The sequence below is a fragment of the Bidens hawaiensis genome, unplaced genomic scaffold (assembly GCF_021521415.1).
Source record: "Bidens hawaiensis isolate Kalapana, Puna unplaced genomic scaffold, B.hawaiensis_p1.1 tig00004774_1, whole genome shotgun sequence".
Taxonomy (NCBI): domain Eukaryota; kingdom Viridiplantae; phylum Streptophyta; class Magnoliopsida; order Asterales; family Asteraceae; genus Bidens; species Bidens hawaiensis.
In genome coordinates this window covers 8478-25680 of record NW_027491298.1, presented here as the reverse complement: position 1 = coordinate 25680, position 17203 = coordinate 8478, and the positions used below count along the sequence as shown (strand labels likewise).

At 35.7% G+C, this 17203-nt stretch overlaps 1 protein-coding gene across 1 annotated transcript; it reads left to right on the top strand.

The window, feature by feature from the left end:
* Positions 1 to 15218: 15218 nt before the first annotated feature.
* LOC143628023 (YDG domain-containing protein At5g47150-like) lies at positions 15219 to 16139 on the top strand. Its single transcript, XM_077097710.1, has one exon. It carries the CDS (start codon positions 15219 to 15221, stop codon positions 16137 to 16139), a length of 921 nt encoding a protein of 306 aa, XP_076953825.1.
* Positions 16140 to 17203: the final 1064 nt, after the last annotated feature.

The window sequence follows — 17203 nt, the reverse complement described above, 5'->3', positions numbered from 1 at the left end:
CGTGGCCTTATGGGTTTATGAGGATTCCCAACCTTTAGTTTGGCGCTTGGCCTTATGGGTTTATGAGGATTCCCAACCTTTAAGTTTGGCGCTTGGCCTTATGGGTTTGAGGATTCCCAACCTTTAAGTTTGGCGCGTGGCCTTATGGGTTTATGAGGATTCCCAACCTTTAGTTTGGCGCTTGGCCTTATGGGTTTATGAGGATTCCCAACCTTTAAGTTTGGCGCTTGGCCTTATGGGTTTGAGGATTCCCAACCTTTAAGTTTGGCGCTTGGCCTTATGGGTTTATGAGGATTCCCAACCTTTAAGTTTGGCGCTTGGCCTTATGGGTTTGAGGATTCCCAACTTTTAAGTTTGGCGCGTGGCCTTATGGGTTTATGAGGATTCCCAACCTTTAAGTTTGGCGCTTGGCCTTATGGGTTTGAGGATTCCCAACCTTTAAGTTTGGCGCGTGGCCTTATGTGCGCATGCACGGCGACGGAGTGGTGACTTGCGGGCGCGCGTGCATGGCGGAGAGTTGCGCACACGCATGGTAGAGGGTTGCGCGCACCTGCATGGCGTTGGAGACTTTACGTAAAACCAAAAGCATGGAGTCGTCTATCGAACTCACATGGTGGTTTTCGCGGGCGTGCATGCATGGCTGTGGAGTGAGGATCCGCGAGCGCTCGTGCATGGCGGCAGTCTTTTGCGCAAACCCACATGGTGGTTTCCGCGGTGGTTTCCACAGGCGCTCACGCATGTCGGCGGAATGGTGACCCGCTGGTGAGCATGCGTGGTGGCAGTCTTCTGCGCAAAACCCACATGGTGGAGGTCTTTTGCGCGAAACCCACATGGTGGTTCCCGCGGTGGCACATGCATGGCTGCAGAGTGAGAATCCGCGAGCGCGCGTGCATGGCGGCGGAAGTCTGGTAATTTTTGGATCTGCAATTTGAGAGTTAGATCTGTAACTTTAAACCTAAAATCTAGGTCTGTAATCTAGATCTAGATCTGTAAATCAGATCTAGATAGATCTGAAGCTCGGAGCGGAGAGAATTTAAAACCATCATAGATCCGGAGGCTTGATCATCCGAATCAGGTAGTTTCTTTTTTGCACAGATCTGGAAGCCTCTTTTAGATCTATGGATCTTTTTGAGCTTTAATAGAACAAGCCTTGAAGCCTTTTTCTGTAAACTTCCAGATCTGGGTTTCTCTTGGGAGAGATCTGAGAGCCGAGACGAAAATCGAAGGGTAGTTCGTTGCCGTCCCACGGATGGCGCCAATGTCGAGGAATGAAATGAATCTGACTTGATCCATGACGATGTTCCCACGGATTTTCGAGATGAACGAACCACGACTTGATCTTCTTCTCCGATTGCTTGAGACCTGCAATGGCTTTTCGGGGGTGTGGAGGTGACTGCTAAGAAATCTCAAGGTTTTTTTTTTACAGACACAAAAATAGTATGATGGTGTCTCTAATTGAGAGCAATCCAAAAAACCCCCAGATAAGGAGGTGGAGACCTCCTTATATCGGGAGCCTCATGGCCACCATCATGGTACCCTAATGGGCCTAGCCCAGTTAGGGTTACCTCCACAAAACCCCCTCAGCCCAATAACATTGTATTAGTCCATATAATAAAATAAGCCAAACATAATAAATTAGGGTCGTAAACTGGGTTTAGTACCATACCCCTACAAAAACCATTGTTGTTTGTTAAGGTTATTTGTTAAAATGTTATGCATTAACCTATGATATATTCATTAAAATTCGTTTACTTAATAGAATTGGGTTTGCATTCCGACTGAAAAACCAAAATGATATTCTTTGGTTAAATATTCTTTAAAATTCGGTTAAATAATAACATTTATTTTCTTTATACTTAATTAAAGCTAGGATAACAACGTTACTAATGTTTTGCGACCTGATAAATTGATCAGCCAAATACTAGACCGAGCATAAACCATATAGATAAAAGTCTGCGTCATCGACCGACAGTTTTTTTATTAATTTGGACAGAATTACAAATTTTGTCCTTTAAAAAAAGCCAAATTACGGTTCGTGTCCTTTTTTTAGTTTTCTTGCAGGCGGTGTACTTTAAACTTTTTTTTCTACACGTTATGTCCTTTACGCTAACTGGGTTAGAAAAACTGAGTTAAATGCCCTCACGTGAGGCGCATGTGAGGGCATTTTTGTCTTTTCGTCTACCCTGCAACTTCTTCTTCCTCTTTCTTCTTCATTTTTGCAGAGATCTCTCTCTTTCTCCCCCCCCCCCCTTCTCTCTCTCTCTCTCTGTTTAAACCTTTAAGTGATTTTGTTGCGTAGCAGCGGCTCCTCGCTGTCGGCTCCGGCGTCGAAGTCGGCGGCTCATCAGTTTCACGGCGCGCTGGCGCTTGCACACCACCCGTTTGAAGAAGGGTTTTCACAAATGTTGGGGTTTCATCATCACCAGCATCACCACGACCAACACCCACATCAAAACCCTAATAATAATATTCTCACCGCCGACCAGATCGCCGACGCAATTTCCACTGGCGGCGGTGATTCAACCGATTACATGAGAAAACGGTACCGAGAAGATTTATTCAAAGACGAAAGTAATTCTAACCGAAACAACCGTCGGAGCATCGTCATCCTCACCGTCAAACAAACAGTTAAAAACCCAGCAAGAAGCCGGTCCTTCATCCGGCAATAATATTCTCCGGCACAATATGATGCCGACAGCCGCCATGTGGGCGGTCGCTCCTGCCGCTGCCACCGCCGGAGCCGGAGCTGGCAACACGTTATGGATGCTACCAGTTTCCACCAGCAGCAGCAGCAGAAACACGATACCGGAGTCTCAGCCGATGCGACGAAACAATGTTTCAATTCGGGTGCTTGAATTTCCAATTAACAAAAATCAAGTCATTTGAATTACCGTTTCGAGATAAGTTTTACATCGGTCGACTCGTATCGTTCTTCCGATCAAAAGCCTTAAAACATCGGTTTGAAACTAGAGAAAAAACATAACGACGTTTAGTATTTTTTAACGGAGGACCAGTGAGACAAAAATAGTTAAAAGGTGGGACCATTGCTAGTGATTTTTAAAGGTGAGATTATTATCGGCCAATACACAAAAGGTGGGATTATTTATTTCCAATTTTCCTATATTTATAAACAAAACTTTTCATGCAGTTGTTTATACAGCCAACGACGTCTTTTAAAGTCACCAGGTATCAGTTTTTGGAAGTGAGTTTTACAATCTTTATATTTATATATATAGTCATTAATATTACCCAATTTTTATTCAACTTTCACTGAGTTATCGCTAACTAAAGATCAAATCAAGCAGCTCACTTTATTTGAGATTGAAAAAATATTGCTGCACAACAACTCAAGCTTAAGAAAATATAAGGCCATGCCTTTCCCTGATACCGAGTATATATCTATTGCATCTAATAGTTTAATTCACGAAGAGTTGTCATACAATCAAAACTTGCAAAAAGTAGAGTTCCAAACTATATTTAATTCAATTACTCATGAGCAGAAAAATGTTTTTGATCGTATAATGATGGTTGTTCAGCAGAATGAAGGGGGGGGGGGGATGTTCTTCATATATGGTTATGGTGGAACAGGTATAATGTACTTATGGAAGACCTTATCAACTGCCATAAGATCAAAAGGCGAAATCGTCCTAATTGTTGCTTCAAGTGAAATTGCTTCGTTATTGTTAACCAGAGGTCGCACAACACATTCCAGGTTTCATATTCCTATAAATCTGAATGATGATTCTACTTGCTACATGGATCCAGGCACACACGAGGCACAATTATTAGAAAAAACCAGATTAATAATTTGGGATGAATCTCCAATTGCTCACAAACATGGCTTTCAAGCTTTTGACAGGTTTTTAAAAGATGTTTATCTTCTAATTTGCTATTTGGAGAAAAAGTTGTTGTATTTGGTGGAGACTTTCGAGAAATCCTACATGTAGTTCAAAAAGGCACTAGACAAGACATAATAAATGCCTCTCAGTGTTCTTCTTACATTTGGAGCGAATATAATGTCTTGAGATTAACAAAAAACCTTAGGTTAACTATGGGTAGGCCATCATCTGATGTTGAAGAAACCAAATGATTTGCAAAATGGCTTTTAGATATAAGTGAAGGGAATGTCGCCGGTCCTAATGATGGTGTGGCAACGATAGATATACCTGACGATCTACTTATAAAAGATTATGTTGATCCTATAAAAAAACTTTCTAACTATGTGTATCCTGATATTCTACATAATTACGAGAACCAACATTAATTTCAGGATAGAGCCATACTTGCACCAACAAACGAAATTGTTGATGTGATTAATGATAGTTTTCTCAAGTTCTTTCCAAGTTATGAAGTCGAGTACTTAAGTTCAGATACCATATGTAGTTTAGAATATATCAATGACACGGTTGATACAGCTTTATACTCGCCTGAACTGCTTAATGGTCTAAGAATATCTGGACTACCAAACCACAAGCTTGTGCTAAAAGTTAGTGTTCTTGTTATGCTCCTTAGAAATTTTAACCAGAAAGAAGGCTTATGTAACGGTACTCGACTACAAATTATATCTTTAGGTACTCGTGTAGTTGAAGTAAAAATTATTTCTGGAACTAACGTTGGACATACAGTTTTGATCCATAGATCACCACTGACTCCAACAGACAACAAAATAATAAATTTCAAAGATGAAAGTTTCCCCTTCAGTATGTTTTGCGATGACCATAAACAAAAGCCAAGGTCAATCATTATCTATGGCTGGTTTGTACTTGAAAGAACCCGTGTTCTCACATGGACAGCTATACGTCGTCTTGTCAAGAGTTACAAGCAAGTGTGGGCTAAAGATTCTGATTCTTGATAAACAAAGGAAATCTAACCAATACAACCACAAATGTAGTGTACAAAGAAATTTTTTCTTATTTGTAAAATACTTCCGTAATGTTTGTTTTGTAATTCCTATAATTTTAATACAAGTTGTAATTGTATTAACAATATATGATAATTGTGTTATTGATTGTATTTTCCTTAACGTTTAAATATTGTAATTTTCATTAATTCCCCGTGTAATACCCGGGTCTCAAACTAGTTCCAAATATTTTAATTTAGTTTTGTCTAAAAGGATTTCTTGTTCTTTTTGTGTAAGGCCCAGTCACCGGTAACCCTACTTTCGTGTTGGATTTACTCATAAACACAGTTCTAAATATCAGAGTTAATTAAAAACTTACGCGGAATATAAAACTTTCATAAAACATTACATATCAATTCATAATCATGTCTTAAAACATTCCTCTTGTCTTTCAAAATCAAAACATAACTTATAAAACATATCAGATCTTCAGATGCCAGGCTTTAGTCTTCTGCCATGTGTCCTCCACTCAAGCCAGCTGTCTCATCCTACTCACCTGCGTGCATACTAAAAGTCAGCTACGCTGAGTGAGTTCTAGTTAATCATACAATACCATACAATACCTTATTACATACATACGTACTTATCCTCATAACTTTCTTTCATACACACATAAGTACTCATACCTTCATTCTTACTTACATACTTTCTTTCTTACTTACATACTTTCTTTACATTCATAATCATACGTTTTAAAGAGCCTTTCGCCCTATAACCTCACAGATATTATAAGGGTCTGGTCCCTAACATCACAGATATTATAAGGGTCTGGTCCCTAACATCACAGATATTACGAGGGTCTGGTCCCTATCCTCACAGATATTGTAAGGGTCTGGTCCCTAACATCACAGATATTATAAGGGTCTGGTCCCTAACATCACAGATATTATAAGGGTCTGGTCCCTTGTTTTCGAATATTAGTAGGGTTCGATTCCCTCTTCGTTACCATACAACCATACATCATACCTCGAGTATTATTAGGGCTCAGTACCCTTTTCGTAACCATACAACCATACAACCGTCATTTCCTTCTTTTATTAACTTTATTACGTTCATACACATAAACATACATATCATACTTACCATATTTATAACGTTACAACCTGACAGTACGTGCAATATCCGAAGATTGTTCACGCACCATCAAGCAATCATTCATACATATCACATATATCACATATGGCATACACTTATCACTTAGGATAAATGTATTAACAACACATCAAGTATGCACACAGCCCCGAAAACATAACAAGGAATGGGGCTAGAAACTCACCTGGATCCTGTTACGCTCGCCGTTGATCGTAATTCCTTTCTTTAACTGGGCTCGGCTAACTGTATAATATTTACACATATCAATTAACTACTACTACTCGTTTTGTATTTCTATCTATATATGACCCACAACGAACGGGGGTCCGGGGGCAGCGCCCCTGGCAGCGGGGTTCTAGGGGCGGCAGCCCCTAGCGGGGTCCAAGGGGCAGAGCCCCTGGCTGGGGTTAAGCTGCCAGGTCAGCTTGGAAAAATTTTATTTTCGATAACTGCCTTAACACATTTTCCATTAGGTTTTTAATTTATTTTCTAAACGAACTTCACTTCAGGCGAAGTTAAACCTCGGGCGAACTTGGCTTCAGGCGAAGTTAAACCTTAGGCGAACTTGGCTTCAGGCGAAGTTAAACCTTAGGCGAACTTGGCTTCAGGCGAAGTTAAACCTTAGGCGAACTTGGCCGTAGGCGAAGTTATCCTTAGGCGAACTTGGCTTCAGGCGAAGTTAAACCTTAGGCGAAGTTACGCTTGAAGGCGAAGTTACGCTTGAAGGCGAAGTTCATCAGGCGAGACTTAATCTTGCAGGCGAAGTTATCGCGCTGCAGATCTGTTTGCCCATAACTCCTTCGTTTCTTAGCCAAATAACTCGATTTTGGTACCCACGGAATCGTATGATTGGCGCCCACAAATCCCAACCATCAAATCGGCCTAAAATCGACGTTTTAGGGGTCCGATTTGGGCAGTTTGGGTTTCGGGTCCGATTAACCCATCCAATCCTAACCATTTTCAGTAATATTAGCTTTGGAGGATTTGTTCTTACCTTACCAACTCAGATCTATCAACAAAATCTCGGGTCTCGGCTTCGAATCTTGATCGGTTAGAATGTGTGTGTTTTGAGTGTGTGAAGAAAGAAGGTGGAAATGAAAGATTGGGTTTGGGATGGGATATTTATATCCCTCAAAGCCCACGGACCCGAGGCCCATTCTCATTTAACCCATCTTACGCAATCTAAGCCCAACTCCCTCCTTACTCGACATTAAATAATTAACAACGTGAAATCACTAAACATAACTTTCTTTATTTATAATTAAAATTTTAGGATGTTACATTTTGTCTTTCTTATAAAGGAAGTTTTTTTTTAGTTTATCATACAGTATTTTATTTATATATTTGTCATTTATTATTTAGATTTAAGTGCCATTTTAGTATCTGTTGTTGTTCGGGTATTTTGTATATATATTAGTGTGTTAATTATGTAGTTTTGTTTAGTATATTGTTAGAACTTTGGTACTTCATACGTGCTTTTGTATTTCAGGTCATTGATCGTTAAAGATGCTAAATTGGAGACTTGTACAAGCATGGAATGATATCTCGGGATGATTGGAGCATAACTTGAAGTCTTAGGAAGTGTTAGAAAGATTCAGGAAGAGTTTGGATGAGGAACCTAAAGCCGATGCTAAAACTGAACAAGATTGATTCACAAAAAGCAACCTGGAAGTAAAACGAGCATATCCTGGGCTAGAAAATGAGTTACGGGACCCATAATATATGAATTTCGGGTTTCTCGACGAGAGGAATCCAAATATGAGGTTATACGCGATGGAATGGTCATATGGCCATCGCGCTACGCGATGGTTCGCACAGACGGGAAAGTTAGGGTTTTTATGTTATATTCGTTTTGACGACCCTAGAGGCGAGAATTCAGTTTCCAAAGCACTTTTAGAGAAGGAGAGCAGCCTACCATCACTTCCAATCATCTCAAGGCTATAGATATGATCCATAACATCATAATCGAAGACCGAGAGATGCCGAGACGCGGCTAGATCCTTCGAGTCATACCCGGGATGTATAGTTTGTAATCTTTCAGTTATTTTCTCATGTACTAGAACGATTGATTGTAATTATTTTGATGTTAATCTATGAGTATTGATGTCTAGTATTATTGTGCACAACGTCAGTTTAGGTTTATTTCGATCAGAACGATTAGTGTGCCAGTTGCTATGATAATTGCTTATAGGATTGTTTTGACCTGTTAATTGTGAGAAAGCATATGTTTGCCCTTAGTTGAGTCACACTCGCAGGGACCGTTTGATAACCAGTGCCGTGTGTTAGCAAGCATGGATGCCTAAGGTTTAACCGGTTAGTCAGTCTGTAGTTGACACAGGATAGTTTATCTGTTATGTGCATGAGTTTGCTTACTTGAATTCCCGGGTGTGATTTGCTTTGTTTGATTGATTGAATACTTGATTAATTGTTCGTTTATTATAAAACACAAACTGTTTGCTAGTGTGATCAGCACTTTAATTGAATTACTTCATAATGATAGGAATTGTTTACACTTTACACTGACCACATACTCCTCGTGGTTCGACATCCTATTTACCTGACTAGTTTAAGGTGATTAGGACATTGATTTATATTGTTTTTGACTAGATAGCGACAGTCTAGCATCACCTGTGGTTTGACCAACTATGCAACTTTAGTACCTATATTTTATTTTATGCAAATGACTACCTCAGTTTCAAAAAACTTGCATTTTTAGTACTTTTTTTTTAACTTCGCCTATTTTATCATTTAAGTCAGGAATACTTTGGTAATTTTGTAATTTTCTTAATTTTTTCTTTTCTTTTAAATGTCTTCCCCCATTTTAAACTTTCATAACCCAAAAATCTCATACCTCTATAACTACAAAGTTGTTATTGTATTTCATAAACATAGTAAAAGCAAATCAGAACTCCAACAAACTTGCCGATGTGAAATCTAAAATTGAAGAGGTTAGGCGTTTTACTCAACGAATTATAGGCAATGTTCGTGAACGCACCAAGTTTGCCGGAAATGTTCGTGCGACATTACGGCGAGGTCCAAGGTCACCAGTGATGGCGGTTAGGAAGGCCGACGGCTGCTGCCATATCTCCGGTAGTAGCAGCGGCGGCGGCGACAATCTGGTTCAATTGGTGGCGATGGCGATGACTATAGCGGCTAGGGTTCCGCCACAGTATCCGACAATGGTGGAGAAGAACGAGTAGCGACGGAATAGGCTTATGATGGTTCAGTACGAAGCGACGACAACGATGGAGTTCACGAACATTTCCGACAAACCTGGTGCGTTCGCTGACGAGCTGAAGTAGTTTCCGGCAATGGACTTTCGGTGGGGGAAGGCATTTAAAAGAAAAGAAAAAATTAAGAAAATTACAGAATTACCAAAATACCCCTGACATAACAGATGAAATAGACGGAGTTAAAAAAACTACTAAAAATGCAAGTTTTTTGAAACTGAGGTAGTCATTTGCATAAAATAAAATATAGGTACTAAAGTTATATAGTTGATCAAACCACAGGTACTAAAATGACACTTAACTCTATTATTTATAATTTAATTTGATGCATATTTAAATTTTATATACCTTTTATTTTTAAATTTCAAGTCTTTTTAATCTATATATAATTATCATACCTTCTAACTCTCTATTCTACACCAGAATTTTGAGAGGAAAGAAAAAAAGCTCAGAATTAAAACCTTAACTATTATTATATCCAAAATAATTTTTCTTTTTCTTTTGTGTGTGCGCTATAGATAAGTTTGGCCCTTAAGCAATCTAGTTATTCCTCATGATGTGACTTTTTTGAATCTTATTCCTTAGTAGTACTGCTTGTCAAATATCGTTAGTTGTACGCCCGCTTCCCGCTGAGAAATCAAATACATCGCACATGGTATTACGTACCAAATGAAAAGGATGCTAACGAGCCATTAGAAGATATAGAACTTTGATTAAACCGACGGACAAAAACCATTCTTAAACGATAGAATCTTATGTTTTATATCAAATTTGTTACTAGTTGCTTTCTTATCATTAATCTAGTAACTACCATCTTACCTCCTATATGTTTTTTTTTGAACTATTGAATGAATGAGTTATAGCCTGAAATATTTTAATTTTATTTTTTAAAATCAAGTCGGCCCCGAGCCAAAATTTTTAGCTCGGTTCCAAATCCAATCCTAGTCGAGTCAAGCTAGTTTAGTTTAAAACCGAGCCGAGATTTCTCTGACTTGGTTTGTCTCATGAACAACCCTTGTTGTGAAGAGAGACTTACCATCTCATTTACCTTTACTTTTAAATTTAAATTAAAATTAAAATAATAATAATAATAATAATAATAATAATAACTAAACAATAATTAAATATCTACCTATACTAATACAAGAAAATAATTTTAAACATATTTCATTCTAAGGTTAATTTTCACTATTAAATTCTCACATAAATCAATTCTCTTCTATTGATGAAAAAAAAAATATATTGGTTGATTATAAATTCAACATACTGTATTAATTGGTCAATTTCCGTTGATTGAATTATTAATACTATAAATTATATTGTAAACATACTTAATATAAAAAAATATTAATATATATAATAATTACATGTCATAAATATTTTTTTTTTAAAATTAAAATGTATATAAAAGAGTTTATGTTTAAAGAGTACATTAACATTTAATTTTTGAGACATCTTCATATTGAAAAAAACTATAATAATTTTGTTTACTTTTTATAAATATTCAATGTTTAATAAGACTTAAAAATCATAGATAAATTTTTTAATTTTTTTATATTTAGTATAAGACTATTGTGACAGTTGAACAGTGTGTTTATAAGGACATCATGAAAAGCTGTTCAAAAAAGAAAATCTGGTGTCTTTTTTGGTTTATGGTTTAGGGTGTGAAGTGAAAAACATTTTTGTGAAAGACTTTACCTACATATTTAAGATCTAAAAGCCTCATTGTTTTAAACGGTGCTTCCGGTGGCATTGATTCATTATTGTATACCGATGGTAGAACAATTTATTCTTGATTTAAAATTCAAATACATTTAATGATATAAAGCAACTATAATATTTGTAATACATTTTTTACATAATATAAAGAGACTTAATTATCTTTTATAGTATTTGTATTAAATTATTCATTATAATTTATACATTAACTTATATCTTATAATACACGAGTTTCTAAATATAGTGCTTTTATATATGTAAAACAAGTAATAGAAATTTGGAATTACAAAATTAGTAAAATATATATGAAAATTCGGTTTACATACATAAACTAATCAAAGTGGACTTTGAATTCAAATTTGAATTATCTTTCAACTAAAACCTAGATAAATAGGTAAATGATAATGTGATAAATATTATAAATATATATATATAAAACACAATCTCTGTTTAATTTGGAATCCGATTGTTTGGTTATAAATATCGGCCTAGATAATCATTAGGGAGACACCAATTAACCATAAGAGAGAATTGAAGGGTTTCAAGCGAGGTGATGTTTCGTGTACCGGACCTAGCAGCCAAGTTGTTATATACCGGTGATACGATTTGGTACAACCGCTACAACTGAAAAGGTACTCGTATCCATCCTAACTTAACCAAGGTGCTATTAGTTTTCTTGTATTCGCATACACTTCCCCTTCTACCTCCTCGCAAAATTACCTTGCAGTAGCAACATAATCACGTAAGAGTGAAAACTCTTTTTAGGATAATAATAATACACCATTTTTAGTTATATACTTCGTTCATAACAAAAACTAAAATTATTTTGAATTAAAAAGAAAATACAAAGATGGTATTTGAAGAGGCATAACACGCAATAATTATAGAATTAAATATCATGCAACTAAAAATGTTTTTAACAAAAAGTGTACAAAGGATTAAATTGCGTGATTATTTAGTAAGTTATTTTTGTTATGCGATAATTTTACGTGTTGCCAATTTATTTAACACACTTATATGTTCTACCATGTAAAAAAATTTAGAAGATATTCTATTGCTTAATTATAATGCATTTAAGGTTTTTTGTGCCCAGTATTTGTTTTGTTTTGTGTTTTTTTTTTCTTTCTAATTTTCAAATAGTTAAGGTTTGCGGTTCGGTTTTAATGGTTTTAGGTCAACCGTTAAGCCAAACTGTTAGTAAAGTTTATGCTTTGAAAACCAAACCTAACAACTTAAATTTAAAACCAAACAAAACGAAACTGTTGCTAATTGTTTGATTCCAGTTTGGTTTCAAAATTTGAGTTTATTGAGTCTTTACAACAAAAAATAAAAATGATAAAACATAAAACCATTTTGAACTATTCAATTCACAAATAAAATAATATTTCAAAGCAGTGACGAAGAGTAAGCTTAGTCACAACGGTGACCAAAGTCGCGGACCCAATACCGTGTGGTGACCATGCTCAATATCTATAACAATTTTTGGACAAAATTGCAAAAATATATTCTACTAAGTGAAAAAACGGCAGTGTCCGCGGTCACACCGGTCCCTCTTATACTTCGCCCATGTTTGGAAACAAAAAAAAATGTAAATAAGCTGTTAATCGAGTCGATCTTAATTTTGCAATCTCCAAATGCAATTGTGAATGATCTCGTCTTATAATGGCTCAGTTAATTACTATAAATAGTACCTTTATAAAAAATGAAAATTAAAGCACTTCAATCACTACTGGTTTTTACATTACATTCCGTGTTATTACATGTTACTTTCAAGTAAAAATGAAGAACCTAGTGTATTATACAACGGGTAAAGAATGAATTGTAAGTAAATATAACCTATGAAGCTTGATTTAACTATTCCAGAACTAGGATAAAGGAAAGCCTTATTCCTACAATTTAGAGGATCTTTAATTTTAATTGCACCAAGACACTATGCAGTTAAAACCTATCAACCGAAGGTTAAATCTTACGGTTGGAAACGGTTGTATACGACCAATCTTTTCTTTTTTCTTTTTTTATAAAATGTAGACCAAAATGTTCGTTAGGGTTTGAAAATTTTAAAAGCGACAGACTTAAAGTTAAAACAGAAAACCAACCACCAAACTAAATGGAATACAGGTTTGGTTGGTTTCACGGTTTGAAACCGTACTGTAAACACCCTTGTGTTGTGGTAAACCGCATGCTTTGTAGTAGAAGGGCCTTTATTTTGAAACGGTAATAACCGCTTTTATATATTTTTTAAGCTTATTTTGTTTAATAAGCAGTTTTGTTTGATTGAAGAAGTCTCAAGCTTTTAAGTTTGGAGAAAAGACTTCATATTTAATTTTCATTTGATACTTCAACTTTCATCAACTTTTGTTAATATAATAATTACATATTTTTACCTTTGTTCAAAATTAACTACCTCATTACTCTTTAAAAGATCATAATTTTTTCACACGTTAATATTTTTTAAACAAATTACATAATAAAAAATAGCATTTTCTTTTTAATTTGATATGATATTGCTATACTTCTTTAACTTTAAAAAATTAGTATATTACATGATTACCTGTTAGGATTGGTAACAAGTCGAGTCAAACGAGCTCGGGTCATGTGTAAGACCAAATTAGGGTCGGAACGAGTTGATACAAAAAGGGTTAATTTAGTTCGGTTCGTGTTGGTATGGTTTTGAGTCGAAAGGAGCCAGGTCAGAATATGTTTAAGATTAAAACGGTGCCATGTCGGAAAGAGTTTCAGATCAAAGGAGATTGGTTTAAAAAAATTATCTATTTGAAATTATTCTATATTTCAGCTTTGTTTCTTGATTTTCGTCACCGGTTACACGCTTAATGACTTTGCACGAATTACAAGTCTGCATTCGGGTTATGTATGCGCTATTATCAAGTGAATCACGTACCGACACTGATTATGCGGTTGATGTCAGGTTGCGCACGCATTTCGTCGCACCGCGCGGACACCCAACTAAGTTTATTAAAAGCTCCAGCTACTCTGTCAAGCACCTAAATATATCTAAAACGCTACCGCTACCAACCACCAGCTTCCAGCTAATAGCTATCAGCTAGTTTTGCCAAATATACCCTTAGTCAAGATTAGAGCGTCAAAATTAATATAACCAGTGTACGACGTGTTTCAAACACTTTAAAAAAAGTTTATATGATATGATATAATTTTTAGTTTAGAGCACTTACAGCAGCTCCTAAAAAATATTGTGAGGGAAATCTCTAAATTTTAGAGGATTGTAAATAGCTATGAGTGAATGAGAGAATAAATTTTAAATAGATTAGTAAATTTGGATGAACACTTTTCACTCTATATTAATATATTTGAAAGTGGTTGGAAGAGAGAAAAAAATAATAATAAACATGTAAAATGGTATTATTTAATTGTATATTATAGAGAAAATATAATAATTTTTTTGTTAATAATTATAAAAACAGGATCAAATACATTTTATTATTAATATGAAAACAGTGAGAACCAATTTGTTGTTATTATCAGGTTTATTTTTGTAAGTGTTTGTTGTTATTTTTTTATCTTATTTGCTAATTTTCGATTATGAGACGTTTTAAGCACTTGCTTATTTATATTTTGTTGTTATTATTAGATTTTTTCTTTTGTTGATATTAGTATTTGCTGGTATTTGTTTTTATTGTTTTTTTCTTGATTTTGATTCTTTTTTTGTAATTTTTAGGTTTTTTTTTTTTATTATTATAAATAATTGTTTATGTAGTTTGGTATTTTAATTGATATTGTTTATTATGCTCACATTTTTTTATAAATTGGTATTATTTTCTACGTTAGCATGTTAAAACTAAAATAAACATGAACATTTAATTATATATATAGAGTTATAGATATAGAGAAATTGGGAATGCTTTAAAAAGTTAAACCGTCATTTACACACCCCCACTTGTTCCTTCCTCCCGACTCTTTACTGTAACCGTCATTCTCAACTCATCGTTCGTCGTAATTTCTCTCTCTTCATTTTTAGGTATTTTGCTTTACAGATTTCATCAATATTAATGTGATTTTCTACTTAATTTTGGCGTGTTAATAATAGTACATCATTAACCGTTACGGTGATGATTATAACATAACCGGCCTCTTGATTGCTGTTAAATCGTGGCCTATTAATACGCATGCACATAGTAGATCGTGTCCACTAGTCATAATAATCAGTTTTTATTAATCATGGACAGTCTATTAATATTAATACGCACGGCATACACATCTAAACCTGCAGGCACTCCTTGATTACAACTTTAAATCAAAAAATGGTGGTTCCTAGTAAACGACCATCGGTGCAAGCAGTTCGTCGTTGTGGAGTCAACAAAGCAGACACAAAGCCAATGAAGAAGCCTGCTGAACTCAACACATTCAACGCCTCAAAACCATCTCCTAAGGTTAATAATAATCTTGACCAAAAACCGAATGTTTTAAGGAAGTCCTATTTGGGGTCGAGAACCCGTAAAGTTAAATTCTATGACCCCTTTAGTGAAGTTGAGACTCCAGAAGACAAGCCCGTTGTCGTGTCGCAAAACGAAGACATCAAACGCAAAAATATCCAACACGTGATGGCGGTTTTCGATGAGGTATATCAACAGTTTTACCAAGAGAAAAAAAACAAGCCAAAAAGTGAACACAATACGCCATATAGAGTATCTATAGAAGTTGCTAAATTTGTTAAGAAAAAACTAAAATGGGTGGACCCCGGAAGGTTAATGGGCCCGGTCCCTGGCGTTCGGATAGGGGATAAGTTCAAATACAGGTCGCAACTTAAGATGATTGGTCTTCACAGTCAATCGCAATCGGGGATCGATTATGTTAACGTGAATGGAAACAATGTGGCTATAAGTGTCGTGGACGCGCACCGTTACTCTAACGAAAGTGGATCTAGTGAGACGCTTGTTTATTCTGGTGAAGGGGGGAACTGTGTGTTCGGGTCTAAATCGCCGCCCAAAGATCAAAAGCTTAAAAAGGGTAATTTGGCTTTGAGGATTAGTATGTATATGAAAACACAGGTTCGGGTTATTAGGAAAGTTCAAGGGGCTGAGAGATACGTGTTTGTGTATGATGGTTTGTATGTTGTGGACCATTATACACAAGAGAAGAGTGAGAAAGGAAAGAATGTGTTCAAGTTTCATTTGAAGAGAGTGCCAGGTCAGCCTTTGCTTCACAAGATGCTGAAATGGTAGTAGAATCTTATTAGGGGTGGCTAGATTTCTAACATGTATATTTCTGAGTGTAATCCTTTTACTAGCATCGCTAGGATCTATCGAGTCTGTTTACCTTTCTATGTTCTCCCTTTTTTATCTCTTGTTATATAACATGAATTTCCTTGTTTGTACATGTTTTCTTATTATGATCATCAAAACCGGTTAGTGAAACCTCTTGTCCCCCACTAAAGATTAGCACATGGTACATTGTATTGGTACCGTATCGACATATTCAGTATGACAGATTCACGGTGTTTGGTACCGCTTTTCCAAAAATTCAGTATCAGTATTTTTGAAACCAGTACGATTTTGATTTCATCTCTAGGCCCAACTAGTACCATAACGTTGTGTACCAAGGCAATTAGTTATCGTAGAGGTAATGGGGTATTTATTTGTACTTTACTAGGAAACAACCGTTTTATAGGAGATGTTAAGCCATTTGTAGCTGCTTTTAGATCTTATAGAATAAGAATTTAAAATTGGCAAGCTTGAGATGCGTGAATCTATATGCAATATGGTGTTGATTATCAGTTGTTAATGTGTAAATTATGATACATGAGAAAACAAGATTGGCTATTTTTAGTTGCATATCAACTTGTTTAAATCATTCTTGCGATTTTTAGTTGCATATCAACTTAGTTTAAATCATTCTTGATGAGAAAATTGTGATATACCAGCAAAAGTAGATACTTGACTCTCAGACTCCGTTTGACCGTATGTATGTCGTAGTTATATTAAGACCACTTGGAATTGTGTGTTTGTGGCTTCATGAACAGTTGAAGTGACTTGTTATAGGGAAGTATGGATTCACATTTGTGGAGACAAACGTATGGCCGGCCCACATTTTTTCGCTTCCATTTCCATTAAATGTTTTTAGTTTGTATAAATGACCATATCGGTAGAAAGAAAGTGGAGTCACAATTTTATTAAAATCTATTATATATATACAGAGTTAGGTTAAAGTAAAAATCCACTTGAGTTGTGAAAACTCTAAAAACTCATTCTCAATCACTTGTTTTTAATTAAAGATTAAATCTTGTGGT